The 19,649-nt window shown below is 41.4% G+C and overlaps 1 protein-coding gene and 1 pseudogene across 1 annotated transcript in view; one reads left to right on the top strand and one right to left on the bottom strand.

Annotated features, from left to right (window-relative positions):
- Positions 1-115: 115 nt before the first annotated feature.
- On the bottom strand, positions 116-18,551 carry LOC114513586 (annotated as a pseudogene).
- FGD4 (FYVE, RhoGEF and PH domain containing 4) overlaps positions 10,689-19,649 on the top strand; it is a 211,972-nt gene continuing 203,011 nt past the window's right edge. The window contains exon 1 of the mRNA XM_028531946.2: positions 10,689-11,174. Coding sequence (XP_028387747.1) covers positions 10,892-11,174 — 283 coding nt within the window. The 5' untranslated portion in view covers positions 10,689-10,891. The remainder of the gene's footprint in view (positions 11,175-19,649) is intronic.

Here is a 19,649-nt window from a genome sequence, read left to right as displayed (position 1 = left end):
ACCACTTGATTTGGCTTCTAGTCGGGGGCAGGGGTAAGAGGAAATGCCCCAGGCAGTGGGGCACCCCCACCTCAGGGGTGAGCTGAGGTCTGGGGTTGTGCTGCAGGTGGGTCTCCTGTGCCCCCTGCTCCCCTGCACAGCTCTTTTCCCACCGGCTTGGAGGGCAGCAGGGACCACAGAAGTCATTCACTTGGACAGGACATCAGATAACTCAGACACCAGCTTCCCATCTCGGGCCTCAATCTTCTTCACAACCACCGTCTTGGGGGTGCTGGTACTGGTGGGGCTGAAGGAGCCAGAGTTCCCGCCTGGAAGCCCAGGCCGTCATTGAAGTTCCCGTAAGCTGGGCTCAGCCCACCTGTGTAGCCACTGGTGGTCTTGGTATAGATACTCATGTTCTGCATCCCAGACTCAAGCTGGCTCTCCTCACTCTCCAGCAGCTTGCGGTAAGTGGCGATCTCCACATCCAGGGACAGCATGACATTTGTGAGCTCCTGGTACTCACACAGCTGCTGGGCCATGTCCTGCTTGGCAGTTCTCAGAGAGACTTCCAGCTCAATCAACTTGGCCTGAGCATCCTTCATGGCCAGCTCCCCATGCTGCTCAGCATCCTTGATGGCAGCCTCTAGGGAAGCCCTCTGGCCTTTGAGGCCATTGATCTCAGCCTGGATTCTGCTGATGTTCTGGTTAGTCTCAGAAATCTCCATCTTTGTGAGACTCAGGTCATCCCCCATGCTTTCCAGCCAATGTCTGTAGCTCCTCATACTTGATCTTGTAGATGGCCTTGGCCTCAGCCCAGCTGTGGTTGGCAATCTCCTCATACTGGGCCTTGACCTCAGCAATGATGCTGTCCAAGTCCAGGGAGCAGCTGCTGTCCATGGACAGCACCACAGACGGGTCAGAAATCTGGGCCTGCAGCTCACGAATCTCCCCGTCATACAGCTACCTGTAGAAGCTGATCTCATCAGTCAGCCCTTCCAGGCAGGACTCCAGCTCTACCTTGTTCATGTAAGCTTCATCCACATCCTTCCTGATGAGGACAAACTCATTCTTCATCTCTGTGTGCTTGTTGGGTGCATCCTCATACTTATTCTTCAAGTCCTTCACTAGCCCCTGAATGTTGCCAAACTCTGTCTCCAGTCTCAGTTCCTCCTGGGCCAGTGTTTCCAGCTGCTGCTGAAGGTTGTTGAAGGAGGCCTCGAACATGTTGTCCTTGTTACTGCAAGTCGTCTTCTGCTGCTGCAGGGAGACTCCACTTGGTCTCCAGAATCTTATGGCTGCTCCAGGCTCTGCACCTTACCCATGAACAAAGCAAACTTCTTGTTGAGGCTCTTGATCTGCTCCTTCTCCTGGTTACACACAGCCTGGATGTTGGGGTCCACTTCCAGCTTCAGGGGGCTCAGCAGGCTCTGGTTCACTTGGACGGCTTTGATGGTCCCCATGCTCCCAGCTCTACCGAAACCCCCGGCCAGATTCATGCTGGTGCCCAGGCCAAGCGGGGGGCTGCTGCTCACCCAGGAAAAGGCCGAGGAGCTGGTGCTGGGCCCACTTGAAAATAAGCGGCAGCTGAAGGCCCCGGGGCCAGAGGTGGACACCTTGAAGGACCTCTGGGTCATCCTTATGGACATGGTGGAGGCTGGGGTGGAGGTAAGGAGGCCAAACCAGACAGAGATTCAAGAAGGAGACAAAAAGCTACCTCAAATAAAACTTTTATATAAGATTCTTATTTTTATTTATATTAGTGGTCAACAAACTTCCTCTGTAAAGGACCAATTAGTAAATTTTTTCAGCTTTGCTGGCAACCTGCTCTCTGTTTCTCAACTATTCAACTCTGTCCACCCCCACCCTCTTTCCCTCTGGCAATCACCATACCGATGCCCGTGTCTATGAATTTGTGCTTTTGCTCAATCCCTTCATCTTTTTCACCCAGAGCCCCAAACTCCCATCCCCCTGACAGGTATAAGTCTGTTCTCTGTATAGATGAGTCTGAATCCATTTTGTTTGTGAATTTACTTTGTTTATTAGTTTCCAAATATAAGTGAAATCAGATAGTACTGGTGTTCCTCTGACTGGCTTTTTTCACTTAGCATAATACTCTCCAAGTCCACCCATGCTGTCTTAAAAGTTAAGATTTCTTCCTTTTTTATGGCAGAGTAGTATTCCATTGTGTAAATGTACCACAGATATTTTTATTCACACATCTACTGATAGACGCTTGGGATGCTTCCAAGTCTTCGCTATTGTCAATAACACTACAATAAACATAGGGGTGCATATATCCTTTTGAATCAGTGTTTTGGGTTTCTTTGGATATATTCTCACAAGTGGAATCACTGGGTCTTGGGCAGCTCCATTTTACATTTTTTGACGTAACTCCACACTGCTTTCCACAATGGCTGCACCAATCTGCATTCCTATCAACAGTTCATGAGGGTTTCCTTTTATCTACCTTCTTGGCAACACTTGTTGTTTGTTCATTTATTAATGTTAGCTATTTTGATAGGTGTGAGGTAATAACTCATTGTGGTTTTCATTTGCATTTTTCTGATAATTAGTGATATTGAGCATTTTTCATATGTCTATTGGTCATGGTATGTCCTCTTTGGAGAAGTATCTATTTAGGTCCTTTGCCCATTTTTTAATCGGATTTCTTTTATGTTGACTTTATAAGTTCTTTATAAATTTGGGATATAAACCCCTTATCAGATATATCAGTGAATATGTGGTCCCATTCAGTGGGTTGTTTTTTTCATTTTGTTGATGATTTCCTTTGCTGTGCAAAATTGTTTTAGTTTGATATAGTCCTATTTGTTTTTTCCTTTTGTTTCCCTTGCCCAAGCAGATATATCAGAAAAAAATACTGGTACAATAAATGTTCAAGATTTTATTGCCTATGCTTTCTTCTAGGGTTTTTGTGATTTTGAGTTTACCATTTATGTCTTTAATCCATTTTGAGTTCATTCTTGTGTGTGGTGTAAGAAGGTGGTCTAGTTTCATTTTTATTTTGCATAGGGAGTATCTGCCCAATATTCCCAGCACCCCCTATTGAGTAGACTATCTTTACTCCATCATATGTATTTGCCTTTTGTTGTCAAATATTAATTGACTATAAAGGCATGGGCTTATTTCTTGGCTCTCTATTCTGTTCCATTGATCTATGTCAGTTTTTACCAGGCTATTTTGGTTACTATGGCTTTGTAGTATAGTTTGACAACAGGTAGTGTGATTCCTCCAACTTTGTTCTTCTTTCTCAAGATTGTTGTGGCTATTTTGGGTCTTTGTGGTTTGATGTAACATTTTAGAAGGTTTGTTCCAGTTCTGTGAAACACGCTTGTTGGAGGGCTCTGCCTGCAGGGCCCCTTCCATCCTGCCCCTGGCCACCACAGATAAGACTAAATCTACCAAGATGTGATCTGCTTGGGGAGGAAAGGTAGCTCATCACTCAAAGGAGAAGAGCCAGGAGCCTGTTCCTCAATGGGCTTTTATTGGGTTTAATGTACATAGGAATACAGGTAAAGCTCATCAATCATTGTCAGGCAGTAATCATCAAATAGTAGATAACATACAAAGAACTCTGAAGGCTTATTTTGAGCCAGGGTCAGATAGCAAAAGGGCCATAAAACTTTGGGGAAACAAACTCATTTCCTGCCTGGACCCTTATCATTTAAATTGAGGATATTAGCAAAGTAGGTTTCACAGGATTTTATGCATTCTTTCTTAGGCCTGATCGCCCCAGGGAACCTGTCCTTTCCAGCACAGGGCCTCACCTACCTCCAGCATTGTTTCAGGCTTAAGTCTGGTAGGAGAAGTAAGACAGCCAAGAGATTAGGAGACTTCTTGCAGACAGAATGAGGACTCAGGCTATGTCAAAGCCCAGGGGCAAGGGTTCATCACCCCCTTTTTCTATAACCCCCCCGCATTCCTTCCTTGAGGGCCCCTTCCTGACTGTGCCTGTCTTAGGTCATCCCTCCTTTGAGTAATCTTACCTGTCATTGGCTAACTGGTCTTCCTCCAGGGCCAGGCAGGATGAAGTAAAAGGGGACAGAGTCAGTGCCCTTACAAGGAACATAAGCTTTGTCTCCTAAGTGACTTATGGTCCCAACATCTTTTTACTCAACCTTACACAAGGGGTTACAGTTTCTGAAACCAGGCAGGGTGGTTCCCAACACACTGTTGGTAGCTTGATAGAAATTGTGTTGAATCTGTAGATTACTCTGGGCAATATGACATTTTAATGACGTTAATTCTTCCTATCCATGAACATAGCATATGCTCCACTTATTTGTATCTTCTTCAATTTCTTTCTTCAGTATCATAATTTTTTGAGTATAGGTCTTTAACAACTCCAATTAAATTTATTCATATGTATTTCTTTTAATGCATTTGTAAATGGTATTTTTTTTTAGTTTCCCTTTCTGTTAGATCACTATTGGTATACAAACATGAAACTGATTTTGTGATATTTATTTTGTATCCTGCTATTTTTCTGAATTCATTGATCAGTTCTAGTAGTTTTTGGTGGCATCTTTAGGGTTCCCTAGGTACAATATCATGTCATCTGCAAATAATTGCAGTTTTACTTCTTCCTTTCTGATTAGGATGCCTTTTATTTCTTCTTTCTGTCTGACTGCCGTGGCTAGGACTTCCAGTACTATGTTGAATAAGAGAGGTGAAAGCGGACATCCCTGTTCTGCTCCAATGTTAAGAGAAAGTTTTTAGTTTTTTCCCATGAGTATGATGTTGGCTGTGGGTTGCATTGCATTGTAGATCTGCATGTGGTGAGTTTCAGTGTATTTAAAGTGTCTCCAAAGAGAGTTCAGTGTAAAGTGGAATTAAAGCAAAATATAACTTTGATATTTTTGTTTTAATTCCACTTTATAAATTCTCTTTGGAGACATTTTAAATATAATGAAAGGCACAAAAATAGAGCAATCAGTACAAATATATTACTAATATTAGTTATGGATGAAAATGTGGTATTAGCAAATATTTGTTAGAGGAATGACTGTATTTCCATATTTCCTTGCAAAACAAAAATGCAAGCATTTTAATAGCCTTAAGAAAAGAAGGTACCTATAAATACAAGAAGCTGTGTTATTTCTTCAGATAAACTAAACAATTCTCCATTACATACCAAGCAATACAGTGGAGGCAGGAGAAATTGCTAAATTCCTCAGAATAGACAAAACATTTTACAATGGTGAGCTTCCTGAATAATCACTAAAACATTTTGTCATGGTTTAACTGGAAGAATTTCATTCTTTCTTAGTGCTTCTTACAAGTGATGGCATCTTACATCTTATGAAATAGAGTATATGCCTGAGAATTCAGATAACCCATAAATGCAGCCCCTGGAACTAATAAACTTGTCTTTACTTTCTGGGCCTTCTTAGTTCTCGGGTTACTGTTTCATAGCACTGAACTAGTCCATGGAAAGCATGTGGTAGTCTTAGTACATCAATACCTATTGCTAATTAAATAACCAACATAGTTCATAACACCTGGAAAGCTTGTTTACATATTTATAATCTTTGCTTTGAGTTTCCTGGTCAGGAAAGAAGTAATTAATAATACAGAATTACATTCTGATATTCTCTTCTCGGACTGTCCTGGTAAGTCAGTGAGATAGTTGAGTAGCATTTATGTATGAGATGTGTAACAAAACAAATTGTAACAAAACCACTACAACAAAAACTATATTAAAAAAGACAAAGCATGATGTAGGTAGCCAGAAAATGAGTATATCTATTTTATGGGAATAGAGTTTTCTAAAACTTATTTTTTATGCCTGATTTAAGTAAATTTCTCAAATATTTTATTCATTTGTTCAGTCAGTCATTGAAGTGGCATATCCTTTGAGATGAAACATTTCAGAGTTGATTAGTTTTTTTTTTAAATCTAATGGCCTAAAAAATAAGGGATGTGGACAGCTAAGATGATTACTAAAATGCAAACCTGACAACATCCCTTCTTGCTTACAAATAACTTCCTTGTCATCAGAGTGAAGTCCTAACTCTTGACCGCGTTGTACATGATCTTTAATGATCTGACTTCACTCTTTCTCCAGCCTCATTTCTCAGTTCCCATGCCCTGTAAGTGCAGCTGTGTGTGTGTGTGTGTGTGTCTCTCTCTCTCTTTCCTCCCCCCTCCCCTCCTCCCTTGTGTGTCCTGTTCATCCACTAGGGTAACTCTTTATCACCTCCACCAGGCCATCTATTCATCTTTCGAGTCTCTCTTCATTTTGACTTCTAGGAATCTTCTCCTGACAGGCTAAGTTCAAGTTGGGTGCCCCTCTCCTAATCTCATGGAACCATGGGCTCCATAATGCCAGGGACTGTGTGCTTTAGAAAGTAACTGGTTTCTTTCCAGTTTCCAGATGATTTTAAGAATATACTGACTAACCACTTTGTTTTAAAGCGCAAAAGTGGTCAATTTAAGTACAAGGCCAAACCTGTGCCATGACAGTTTTAGGTGACACCTCATATTTGTTCAAATCTTCTAAGAGGTATGTGTGTGTGTGTGTGTGTGTGTGTGTGTATTTATGACTATCCATACTTACAAAGGTCACTATATAAGCAATACCTAGTCAAACTATAGACATACAAATTAAATTTACATGTTAGAAATTATACAATTTAGCCCTGGCTGGTGTGGCTCAGTGGATTGAGCACAGGCTGGTGAACCAAAGGGTGGCTGGTTCAATTCCGAGTCAGGGCACATGCCTGGGTTGCCAGCTGGGTCCCCAGGAAGGGGCACTCAAGAGGCAACCACACATTTATGTTCCTCTCCCTCTTTTCCTCCCACTCTCTAAAAATAAGTAAATAAAATATTTTAAAAAAGAAATTATACAGTTTACGTATGATTGTACTTGTATATTAAAGTTTATTGAAATCTCAATTTATGCCAACTCAAAATATTAACTGTTACTAAGTTCCTGTTAAAATAACTGTATTGCCCTGGCTGTTATAGCTCAGTGGATTGCGTGTTCACCTGTGAGTCAAAAGGTCACCATTCAATTCCTGGTCAGGGCACATGCCTTGTTGAGGGCCAGGTCCCCAGCTGAGGGCGTGTAAGAGGCAACTGATTGATATTTTTCTCATGCCCTTCACCTCTCTCTAGAAAATAAATACAAATAAAATCTTTAAAAAAACCTGTAAGATCTTCAATAAGGTCTTCATGAAATTATCTTCTGTATGTCAGCCCCCTAATGCTACTAAATAAAGTCAGCATCATTCATGCCTTTTAGCGGCCTTTCCTTCCCAGTGACATTATGGATTCCTACCTAGTTATAGCATCAGAGTAAATAACTAATACATTTATAATTCATTTACTGAGGAAATAACACAGTTTATTGTTAAAGTGAAAGAAGTTTTTCATCTTTCTCTAGTGAGATTAAAGTAAGAGTGAATTTGCTGTAAAGTGTTAATTTCGATTAAATTCTATTTTGGGAAGTGATGTTCTACTGGTAGTTGAAGCAGCTTATTAATTCACTATATTTTTAATTTTTATTTATTTATTTTTAGAGAGATGGGGAAGGGAGGGAGTGAACATCAATGTATGGTTGCCTCTAGCACAACCCATACTGGGGATATGGCCTGCAACCCAGGCCTGTGCCCTGACTGGGAATCAAACCAGTGATGCTTTTGTTTGCAGGCCTGTACTCAATCCTCTGAGCTATACCAGCCAGGGCTCGATTTTTTAAATTTTTAAATTGCTTTTTTAGAGAGAGAGAAATAGAGAGAGAGAGAAGCATCAATTTGTCTTTCCACCCATTTATGCACTCATTGGTTGACTCTTGTATGTGCCCTAACTAGGGACTGACCCAGCATCCTCGATGTACAGTGTATCAGGACGATGCTCTAACCAACTGAGCTACCCAGCCAAGGCTTAATTCATTATTTTTATTCTCAGTATTTATTTTACTTTATTTTTATTAGGGTTTAGATCAATCTGAGACAGGTTATGTTGATAAAATTAAATAGAATGTGTAAAACATTTTGAGTAGAATTAAAAGACATCAATATTCATATAATTTCTGCTACACTGGAAAATATTAAAATAAAACTGAAGGAACATGAACCAGTTCATAGTCTTCCTATTATGTTAATTCTTAGGAAAGGGGTGATTCTGGGCCACCAGCTCCTCTGTGTACAGTGCATCTCCCATTGCCCAGGGCTCCAGGTTCCTCCCCAGGGCCCTGTGCACTCCAGCTGGCACTTGGAGAAAAACAGCAGACAGTTTAATGACCAGGGTGCAGAATCTAGGTCTGGAGGTGATACATATCACCTCTGCTCACCTAACCACCAGGGAAGGTTTAAATGAGTCTCCTTGTGTGCCCAAGGAAAACGATGCAGGATTTGGTCAGCACTCAGCATTGTACTGGCCACAGAGCTCTGGTGTAGAAACACCAGTGTGTTGCATGCATCTCTGTGTTGTAGCACAGTTCCCATTTAATATGCATTAATGAGTTGGTGGCAAACTTCCTATGGGCTATATAAATGGATAAAACAGTATTTTAAGATTATAGGTACAAGATTATTTTCAATGCTTTGTTCTACTCTAAGATAACTTGAGATCAAATAACATTCTGTTGACCCATTTATTTAGTGCTGCAAACTGTCATGGAATGCAAAGTCCCTTAGAAATTGTTTCTATCAGAAAGTAATAAACAGCAGTAACGTTGATAGAGGTAATGTCAGGTGATGTACATGTTATAAAAAATCTCATCTGAAAATACATCTAGTGATGTGAACTAATACATTATTAGGCAAATGCAAACAACTTGAACCAAGAAAGAAATAGAAATGTGTATAATGTAAACAAAATACCCAAATAAGGAAATACTAAACTGCTGCCCCCAAAACTTGTGGTAAAATACACTTTGCCCTATACAGTTGTGTTTACAGCAGTTCTCTGCAGAAAGAGAACTTACTGGAAGAGTCCTTGGGGAGTAGGGAAGAGGGTTGGTTACTTTTAAGCCTCATTAGTAACCAGTTCTCTAAAAGAGAAGATTGCCAGCATCTCTTCTCTGAAAAATAGGTTACTGTAAGCTAGGTTGTTAATTCAGTATCAGTGATTGCAACAGAACCCTTTTATTGAAGCAAATAAATTATATTAAAATTTTGTATTTAAATTGTATAGTTAACTTATGTATATGAGATTAAACCCCTTTCAATATTAAGTTATATTTGAAACTACTTGTTTAAATCATTTCCATTTATATGGCTCAGTAGGTAACACCACAGTTACACACAGAGAGAAACTATAATTAGATGCAATGCAGTGATACAGGGACAATAAATCTGCAGGAAGTAAAAGCTCCTTTTAACTTAGTTTGAAACTTTGGATTAAATATTGGGGTGGTAGTTCCATCTCCTCAGGGGTTTATTTATTGGAACAGCAGCCAGGGAGACTGCCACTGTCGAACTGCCCTCTGAGAAGTTTCTTGAGGAGCATTGGCTGATGGGCTACCCACTTCAGGGAGCTGGAGGAGATGTTTCGTGGGTGCATGACCATTTGAAGAGATGTGGGGTGGCTTCCAAGGTGGACGTGAGGTCTGGGGAACTCTTTCTGCTTGAGCTTAGATGCTTGTTTGGACTGCTGCTCTGCCCCTCCTAGCGCTGTGGTTCCGGAATGAGCACAGCCTCTTCGTCATTAGAAAGAGTCGTTATTTTTAAAATGCAGGTCAGCAAAACAGTGGAAAACGTTATTTTCTTCCAGTTGGTATTTCACTGGTATTAAAGAAAATTACTTGACAAATTAGAAGAACTCTAGCTGTGGCCGGGTGGCTCGGTTGGTTGGAGTGTCACCTGGTACATCAGAGGGTTTCAGGTTTGACTCCTGTCAGGGCACATACCTAGGTTGTGGATTCGATTTCGATTAGGGTGCGCAAGGGAGGTGACCTATCAATGTTTCTCTCTTCCTCTGTCTCCGATATCAACGAGCATGTCCTCAGGCAAGGATTGAAAAAAATTAAAACAACAACAACAAAGGACTGTGAAGTGCATTAACTAATATAGTCCTGAAAGTGTGTGGTGTGGAGGGTTGGACACTTTTCTGGAACCCGTGGTTTGTTAACCGCACCTCTTCCCTTTTACTTACACACACACGCACACACACACACACACCACCCGTCAGCGCTCTCTGGCCTGGTGCTCTTGGTGAGATGATTTGTTTTGATTCGGTAAGACAAGGACTGACCTTGGTGCGGAGACTGGGCAAGCATTGCAGCTCATCTGCAACGCTGTGTGACCTGTGGTCGCTTCTGCATTTTGGTTGCCTTATCTGAAATATTACCGGTGCTCAACTCAGTGCTTAGCTCTACGAAGGAAGTAAGATTCTTATCAAGGGCTCAGTTCAACAGCTTGAGACCCAAGTTAGACTTTTGATAGGTTGGTCTGTGAGGACAAGCCATTGGGCAGAGTCCAGAGAAGCTGTAATTATTTTATTACTCCCAAATCCAGTGACATTCCTAGCGCTCCAGGTGTGCGGCCGCAGGTGAGCGCCGCGCGGTTCCTCTCAGCCAATGAGCGAGCGCGGGGCGGCGGGGCGCGGCCGCCACTGGCGAACCCGCTGCGGGGCCGCGCCCCGGGCGCTCCACTAGGCACAGCCAGTCCTTGGCGCCTTTCCCAGGCGAAGAGTAGGCGGCGGCCGCTGTAGCTGCGCTGACACCCTCAGCCCTGCGCTCTCCCAGTCCCGCCCCCTGGCCGTTTGGTTCGGGGAAGGAGGGTGTGGAGGCAGTCCCGGGCCGGTTGCTGCAGTAGCTGCGTCAGGTGAGTCTGGGAGCCGCCGACACCGGGTGCCAAACTGCACGGCCCGGAAGGCGGGGACGAGGAAGCACCTGCCAAGGAGCCGCCGGAGTCACCCCTCTTGAGTCGCGCCTAGCGTGGGCATGCAGGCGACAGCCCCGCGGTTCGGGTTGCCTGTGAGGACCCCGCCGAGCGCTCACTCGCCTCCAGCCCAGGGCGGGAGAGAGCGCGGAGCCGCGAGCGAACGCGGCACCGTGAACAGCAAGGGCGGCTACGACTTCAGGCGGGTGGCGATCCGGAGGAAGTCCAGCCCCTCCTACCTGCTGCCTGGGACCCCTAGGCCCTGGAGCAGGCCCTCGTCTCACCTGCACCTGGGACGGGCCGAAACGGACACCTTCAGGATCCAGCCATCCGCGGACGCCCCAGGTAAGTGCTTCGGGAGGGAAGGGGTGAGCAGAGGGGTGGCTCAGGGGAGGGACGCGCGGGGTGCTCTGTAGGTGCGACGGGTCTGCCGGCTGCAAAGGGAGCCAGCACGGGAGGTTTTCCCAGAGGACTGCGCCTGGCCACCTACCTCTTATCAGTCTTGTCCCTTCCCCCAAAGGACCTTGCTTGGGCAGGAACACGCCTAGGGCTGAGCTTACCCTGCAGGTCAGTTATTAGCGAATTCCGGAAGTAAAGGCATCATTCTTAAAATAAAAGTTTGGATGTAACACCCATTTTGTAATTACTGAAGTTTAAGTTTCTTCGCTAAATTTTTGCTTTCGGCAAGTCCTCCTGGAGGACTAGTGAGTGGGGGAGACTGATGTTCATCCTGGTCGCAGCCTAGCTCTTCAGTGACCTAGGACCAGCTGTCCCCAGTATCCCGAGTGATCGGGTTTCCCTTTTGAAGAGAAAAAAAAAGCCCTTGACTCCCACCTGGTGAAGAGATGCAAGTCACTTACAAGGAAAAATGTTCCTAATATCAATAAGTTTAATTTTTATTGGTGTTTTTGTATTGGCAAATTCTGGTATTTTGAGTTCTGAATTCTCAGCAAATCTTAGTATTGGAAGAAGTCCTCAAGGTGATCTAGTCGAGCCCACATCTCCTTAGCTCTTCAAAGGCATTCCTTTCTCCCAAGGTGAATTTGAAACTATGTAGAACACACTAGAGATACTTTTCTTGTTTTGTAAAACTTTTCTTTACCATCCCCTTGCTCCTTTTTTGTGCTCCCATCATGCCGTAACCAGAGATGTCTTGATGTAGACCAGTTATGAGGCAAACCTTTATTTAAACAGCAGAAATAATAATAATAAAAAACCTTTAATTTGCTTTCACTCATTTTGTTCTGAGTTAGTAAAGCTGTTGTGATGATTTGAAAGTGATCAGCATTGGAAATTTAAAATTTTTCTGTCTAGTCCTTGTTCTGAAGCTGTAATAGTCATAGGGCAGAAAAATATGATGATGACTTACAATTATGATGACTTTATAGCCACAACAGATAAGGCCAGAAATAGTGATGTGAAAAAAAATGTAAACAAGTAACTGAATTACAGTGCTTCAGGTCTCAATTTCCTCATCTGCAAAATGAAGACACCAGTGAAAGACACTCTGAAATCTCTTCCAGATGTAGGTGATTCATTCTAAAGTAAGAGGAAGAATGTTTTCTTTCTTTGAAAGTGAAAATGCATTGCTTTGTGTTGAAGTTATTTCTGAATTAATTTTTCAATTGTTTGAGGTACCCAATGTCTTAATCAACTTGAAGGGAAATGGAATCCATGTTTTTTACATCCTTTTACTTAAAATCACCTGCTTAGTTTTGTTAGCAGAAGATAAAAGTGCCCTCCTGGAGGATGGAGTGAGTCAGGTGTGACAGTCTATAAATCATTTCTCCAAGGCAGATGTGCTTATAAAAGAGGGTGTAGTCTATTTTTATTCAGAACACCCCTTTTAAAAAAAAATGAAATGGAGAACGTAGCAATAACTTTTCTTGGTCTGTTATATTGTCTCACTATTGTTTACAAAAACTCCAAATTTTTGCTGCTAGTATTTTCAGGGTTGAAAAGTATACTGTAACTTCCTGGGTACAGTTGTTTCTTTTTACCATAATATTGTGTAATCTGTAGTATCTGTTGTAGAATAATCAGGTGTTTCGACAGGTAGTCTTAAACTATTGAATGACCAAAGCTTTATTCAATTTGGTGGGGTAAGAACATTTTAGAAAGGACATCCTCCTTTGACTCAAATCTGCCACTCTATTAAGTTTCATCCAGCTATCTACCATTATATAAATAGAACCCTCTCCACATCAAAAAGTAAATAAGGTTTAAATTCCTAAGAAGTTTCAATTTATAATACCTAGAAAAGTATTTACATATGAAAATCACAATATTCAGGGGTGTCCAACCTTTTGGCAACTCTGCGCCACACTGGAAGAAGAAGAGTTGTCTTGGACACACATTAAATACATTGTGACATGTAATCACAAAAAAATCTCATAATGTTTTAAGTAAATTTACGGTTTTGTGCTGGGCCGCATTCACAGCTATCCTGGGCTGCATGTGGCCACAGGTTGGACACCCCTGGTGCGCTCATTGCATATTCATCAAATTGTTATTTGTCCTCTTAAAGAAGGAACAAAAACTGAGAGGTCAAGAATTTAGCAGGGAATTCAGTTTAATGGTGTTGTGTTATATTCTATGATTGTGAAACCTGCTATTTTTGGAGTTCTCTGCTTTTTGGTCAAAAGAAAAAAGAAGAAAGTCCACCAACTGCATCCTCCATATGTAGTTGGATGTGAATCTTCTCATCTGGGGGAAAGAGAGGAGTGAGGTAATCAAGACAGGCTTTGGGTCAAATAGCACACAAGTTCTGGTCCCATTTTCATTATGAGTTGTATGAATGGGACCAAGACTCTTAATGAATTTCTTAATTTCCTCATCTGGACAATGGAAATAACACTACTTCATAAGACTGTTGGGAAGAGTAAGTACAATTATGTAGGTAACAGTTTGGTGCCAAACAAGTGTGCCAGATAGTATACTAACAGGGAATCATTTTCCATCTCTGTGTCCCAAAGGGTCGGGGACTACCACTGGCATGCACCTAAGAGATGCTCTATAAAAGTTCACAATACCTACTATTTATTAAGTGCATTTTGTATAATACTAAGACCTCTGTTATGTGAGGTACACATGAATACATATGTGTATGAATTTATTTTACAACAATTTTAATAGGTAGGCAGTATAATATTATGCTAATTTTGCATTTGATGAAGTTGAGGCACAGAAAGTTTTACTAACTTGCTTGAAATCATATACTGGTACTTGATTATTCAGAATTCAAATTCAAGTTTGCCTGGCATCAAAGGCAATGCTTTTTACTGCACATCACATAAAGCACATAATTCCATTATGGAAAAAGAAATTCAGAAAGATATGATACAGTATAGGATATTACATATTATAGGATATTATATATTATATCCTTCAGATAGTATATAGTATAGAATTGAAATTTTCTTATTTTGTGCTTTTTTTAGTTCAACCTTTTCTGTGCCTTCCTCTTTCCCTTTTCTATAGTATGAATATCTGAAGCTCTTGGGGGTAGAGGAAAATCCATTGAATATTTTTTCCTGCTATTATTCAAGGAAGTGTGTTTTCTTCGTTACTCCTTAATGTTATGAGAATCCGGAAGGGTTGTGTACTGAAGATGCCTTTCTGTTGAGAATACTTTATTTTTTTTCTACCTCCAAAGACTCTTTTAATAATCAGGCATTTTCCTGATTTGAAGATGTTGTAAATTTGAGTTCAGGATTGCTCAGGGAAGGTCACTGTCATTATCTTCATTAATTACTTTAGGCTTGGTGTTGGTCTGCAGATTTACTCATCAGTCTGATCCAATGGAATGCAGATTTTTTCCCTAGGTCTCCATTTATTCAAGGTGTAGCTCCTTCAGCATGGAACACTGGGGTCTTGTTTCAGGGTCAGTCCTTTCCCATTCCAAAAGCTTAAGGTCAAGTCTCCCTTTCCCTTTTTAGACTCTCAGGTTCCTGGGAGGGAGTGGGCTCACAAATGAGTTTGCCAGTAGGGTTTAGGTTTATAGTTTTTTTCTTTTTCTCTTATTCTTGGGATACTTCTTTATCTTCTGATCTGGGCAGGACACTTAATAGTATACCTTTTGTTACTTATTGAGCATCTGGGCACTTTGTGATGGAGGACTCTTCACGTTATTATGACACGCAAGCTTTCCATAAGTAGAATTTTTTTTTTAGAGATCGCACGATGGCTGGATTACTCAGGTTTTCAACATATACTCCAATATCTTGAGCACTTTTAGAGGACTAATTTCACCTTTGTTGGGAGGGGGTTGGGATGGAGATTTGGATAAAAGCAATAAGAGTAATTAGCATCCATTGAATGCTGGCCCTGAATCAGGACTAGATGTGTTTTACTTACAATTCTTATTCTTATGACAACCCAGCAAGACAGGTGGTATTATCACCATTTAGAGAAGAATTCAGAAACTCTTACCTATAATGTAGAACACTTACCCTAAGTTTCAGAGGCAGGATTTGAACCTGGTCTCTCTGGCTTAAGTTCTCACGTACTTGTGACACTGGTTTTTAAGATGTCCCAGAGCTTTGAAAGGCAAAGTGAATGCAAGAACAATGTTAGGGCTGATATTATTTGTAACATGAATGAATGCATATTATATTTCAAACAGTGATCTAAACAAGTAATTTATTTATTTATTTGTTTTTTTAAAAGATTTTATTTATTTTTAGAGAGGAAGGGGGGAGAGAGAGAGAGAGAGAGAGAGAAACAGAGAGAGAGAAACATCAGTGTGCGGTTGCTAGGGGTTATGGCCTGCAACCCAGGCATGTACCCTGGCTGGGAATCGAACCTGGGACACTTTGGTTCCCAGCCCGCGCTCAATCCACTGAGCTACGCCAGCCAGGGCTACAAGTAATTTATTAAAAAATTATTAATAAAACAATGATGACATCAATATTGTTAATGTTTGTTAGAAGCTGCTTAAAAATGGACTTTGATATGGGAAAGTGCTTTAGAGGAACAAGAACCAGGAAGAATTTTTTTTTAATTTGGATTTCCTTCCAAGAGCAGTTTAAAGAGTAGTCAGTTGTCTTTCAATGAATAGCCATTCATTAGGGCTCTGTCCAAGGTCACTTACTCTGGACTTCCAGGTTACTTGGATTCAATCCTGTGGGGGTTGTACTGAAATTCTTTTTTACATGCACTCTGGAAAGTTGATTGAAAAAGGACTCAAACATGATGCATTTAATTTTATTGATGTGAGCGTAGTGAGATTCACTAGGTTTGGACAGGAGCTCATGAATCTGTATTTTTAAAAAGTGTATCAGATAATTCTGATGACTTGCTTGGGTTCCAAATGCCATCCTACTGGCTGCTTCAGAATTACCTGGACTGCTAATTAAAAATCCCCAGCCACACCCAAGATATGAGTCAGAAATTCCAGGAGTAGCATTAGAGAAGCTGTATTTTTAACAGGTGCCCCAGATGATTCTGAATGCAGCCCAGTTTTTAAGCCACTGTGCATTCCCGAACATGGGTAAACTCCACCTTTGGTCCCGAGGACAGGCACCCAGGATTTGCGTGTGCAAGGCAAAGAATGATGTAGGTCACCCCTCAGCTAACACATCATCTGGGCCCTGTGTACATTTTTGGCAAACTATTTGCCCATTTCTAATTGATTCTTAATTGCATTTTTACATGTCTTTTCTACTTGCTCTTGTTTCTCTTGATGTAGACTTTAATTTGTTCTGATACACTATTTATATCCAACAGGCATATCTGACGTGAGCTTGGTTGACCTCCTTTTACTTCCTCCTCCCTCTCTCTTCCTTTCAAATGAGTTTAAACTTTGATATTCTCTGGAACCACTGCCCAGCAGCGTTCTTCCTTAAACTACTGGATGTACTTTCCTTGCTGTTTCTACTTTACCCTCCTCTCCACTTATTTCTAGGCTGCTCTCCGTTCCCATCGCTGGATCAGTACTCCATTACTTACGTAATAGCTTGTTTCCAACCCTTATTCTTAATTTATCAGCAGCATTTGCTTCTTTTTTAAGCTTTTTTTTTGGGGGGGGGGTTCTGGATTACCTGAGATCGCCTGATATTCTACTTCACTGGATCTCCAAGTTTCTTCTTCTGGCTAGCCCATTTTTCTCTTCTCTTGTCTCTAGCCTCTATTATTCCCTGCCACCTATATTCTTTAGTGGTCTCATCCACTATCCGGGCTTCCATAGGTCATCTATACTGTTCTGCTGTCTTCAAGGGCCTGTGTAAGACATGTGAATGTCAGAAGGGCACCAAAGGGCAACTTATTTTTCTGATGTAATCAAGTCCTTCCTCCTGACATTCCTTGGAGGCATTATCAACCTTGGAGGTATTTTTAAGTTTATGCTAATTAGTACACTTAAGAGGTGAAAAATCAGTATGAAAAAAACAAATAAATTGTAAGATGTCCCTCCTGAGGAATACTGAGGGGTTGTTGCTTATAGTTTCAAATGTAACACAGTTTAAGCTATGGGAAATTTTCAAATTATAGCCAAATTTGGTTAAAAGTAATTACTGAAAACCCTCTAGAGAAAAATAAAATTTTTAAACAAAGTGATTTTAATTTCCTCTGCAGAAAGTTGATTAACATGTAACTCCCCCCCCCACCTAAAATTTGCTACTTTAATGCTATTATACTGGCAACTTAATATGATAATTGTTATTGGGAACCTAAGGTAATACAACAGCCGTGGTCTTCAGTATTTTCAGTCTATGAGGAAGAATGTGATATTAATAAATCAGTGTGATTATATATAATAAACCCTGTGACATATAAGGCAGTGTTGGGTGTAAGAGCAGTGACCAGAGTGGCTGCAGTTCAAAGGAAGTCACGCTTTGCTGTGCTACATCCCATTTTGGGGAAGGCTGTACAGCTGACTTGGACCTTCAAGGTCACTGGTGAGTTCATGTCTGCTGGCTTATGCATCTGGCTGGGGCAGTATCCTGCTGACACAATCTGAAAATCTATACCAGGTTAGAAAATGTTCTTCCCCAAGGTCCATTCAGATCCCTAAACCAATTAATACCGCCTATGATCCCACTAAAGCTATGGGTCCTTCAACCCTTCAATAAATATTTGAAAGTTTACTATGAACTAGGTGTTGTGTTAGGCCCTAGAAATCAAGGTGAAGAGAATACACTGTGATGACTTACAGTGTGGGCTCTGGAGTTGGACTGGCTGAGTTTGAAGCCTTCTGCAGTCATTACCTGTGTGATTTGGGGTTCATTTTTACTGTTTCCTCATCTATAAAACAGGAATGTAAATATTACCCACATTGTGGGGTTGTTAGAAGAATAAAAAATTAATATTCTTTTTTCTTAAGTGGTCATTTAAAAAATTTATTGATTTGAGAGAAAGAGGAGGGGGAGGGAGATGAGGAGGAAGAGGAAGAAGAGGAGGAAGGGAGAGAGAGAGACAGAGAGACAGAGACAGAGACAGAGAGGGAAACATCGATTTGTTGCCCCACTTATTTATGCATTCATTTGTTGATTCTTGTATGTGCTCTGACCAGGGATAGAACCCACAACCTTGATGTATTTTCACAACACTCTAATCAACTGAGCTACCTGACCAGGGCAAAAAAATTAATATTCTTAAAAGGCTTAGAACAGTGCTTGGGAAGTTTTCAAATAATAACAAGTTTTCAGGACTTTTGTTAGGGTGACAGGCACTATCTTCACAGTCTGGATTTCTTTTGGCATTTTATGTGTACTTCTAATTGAGTGCTGTCTTACTGGATTGTGATTGGTTGTTTACAGTTGTACCTACTGAGTGCAAGTTATTGCTCAATGTGCAAGATGTCCTAGGCACCTGTCTTCCCATCCTCTTTCATAAATGCTTCCTGCTTAGCCCTCTCCCCACTTTAGCCCCTGCCAAAAGTGCCTTTCACCACTGGCCTCCTCAGTCTTTTCCTCCTGTGCTGAGCTCTACCCACTTTGATGTCAACCTTCCCTAAATTCTGAGGTATCACCACCCTCTTCCTCTGTTTCCTCTCTTCTCAACCCTGGTTCCCTGTTGACTCAAGTGGCAACTGGTTATTTTCCATGATCCACAGAGCTCCTGGTCAGGACCTGAGGTCAGTCCTCTGTTGGCTTTCCTGACTATTGTCTTCCACCCCTATAGAAAAAAATCCTTCTGCATTCACTCTTGCCAGCCACCTCAATTTCTTTCTTTCTTTTTAAATAGGCTACTTTTATGTTGTTTTTTTAATCCTCATCCAAGGACATTTTTTCATTGCTTTTTAGAAAGAGAGGAGGAGAGAGAGGAAAAGAGAGAGAGAAACATCAATGTAAGTGAGAAACATCAATTGGTTGCCTCCCATATGCACACAGACCTGGAATCAAACCCCCAACCTAGATGTATACCCTGACTGGGAATTGAACCTGCATCCTTTCAGTTGCAGGACAACGCTCCAGTCAAATGAGCCACACCAGCCAGGGTCAACCACTTCAATTTCTTCACTGATGTTCTTTCCTGTTTTTCTACTCCACCTGCACCACCAGTCCCTAACTCAACTCATCTTTTCAATTGCTCCTCAAGGTCTACTCAGGAACTCAATAAATATTGAGTAAACAGAAGAACCCCAAAGTAGCATGGCACATTTTGCTGCAACATGAGAATTCTCTGACAACACTGTCAGCAAATGAAATTGGATTCCTTCTGTGGTCCTGAGTTTCTAATAAGTGAGAATACTTAAAGAGAGGCTAAATGACTTATGGGCTGTGTTGTAACCTTTTCTGATCAGTAATCCGCACTTGCAAACTAAATGCCCTGAAATTGGTGGTTCTCAGCTTTCCTTCCATGTCTGCACCATTCATATGC

The sequence above is a fragment of the Phyllostomus discolor genome, chromosome 2, assembly GCF_004126475.2.
Source record: "Phyllostomus discolor isolate MPI-MPIP mPhyDis1 chromosome 2, mPhyDis1.pri.v3, whole genome shotgun sequence".
Classification (NCBI taxonomy): Eukaryota; Metazoa; Chordata; class Mammalia; order Chiroptera; family Phyllostomidae; genus Phyllostomus; species Phyllostomus discolor.
The sequence above is the reverse complement of the archived record's forward strand: the minus strand, read 5'-3'. Positions and strand labels throughout refer to the sequence as shown.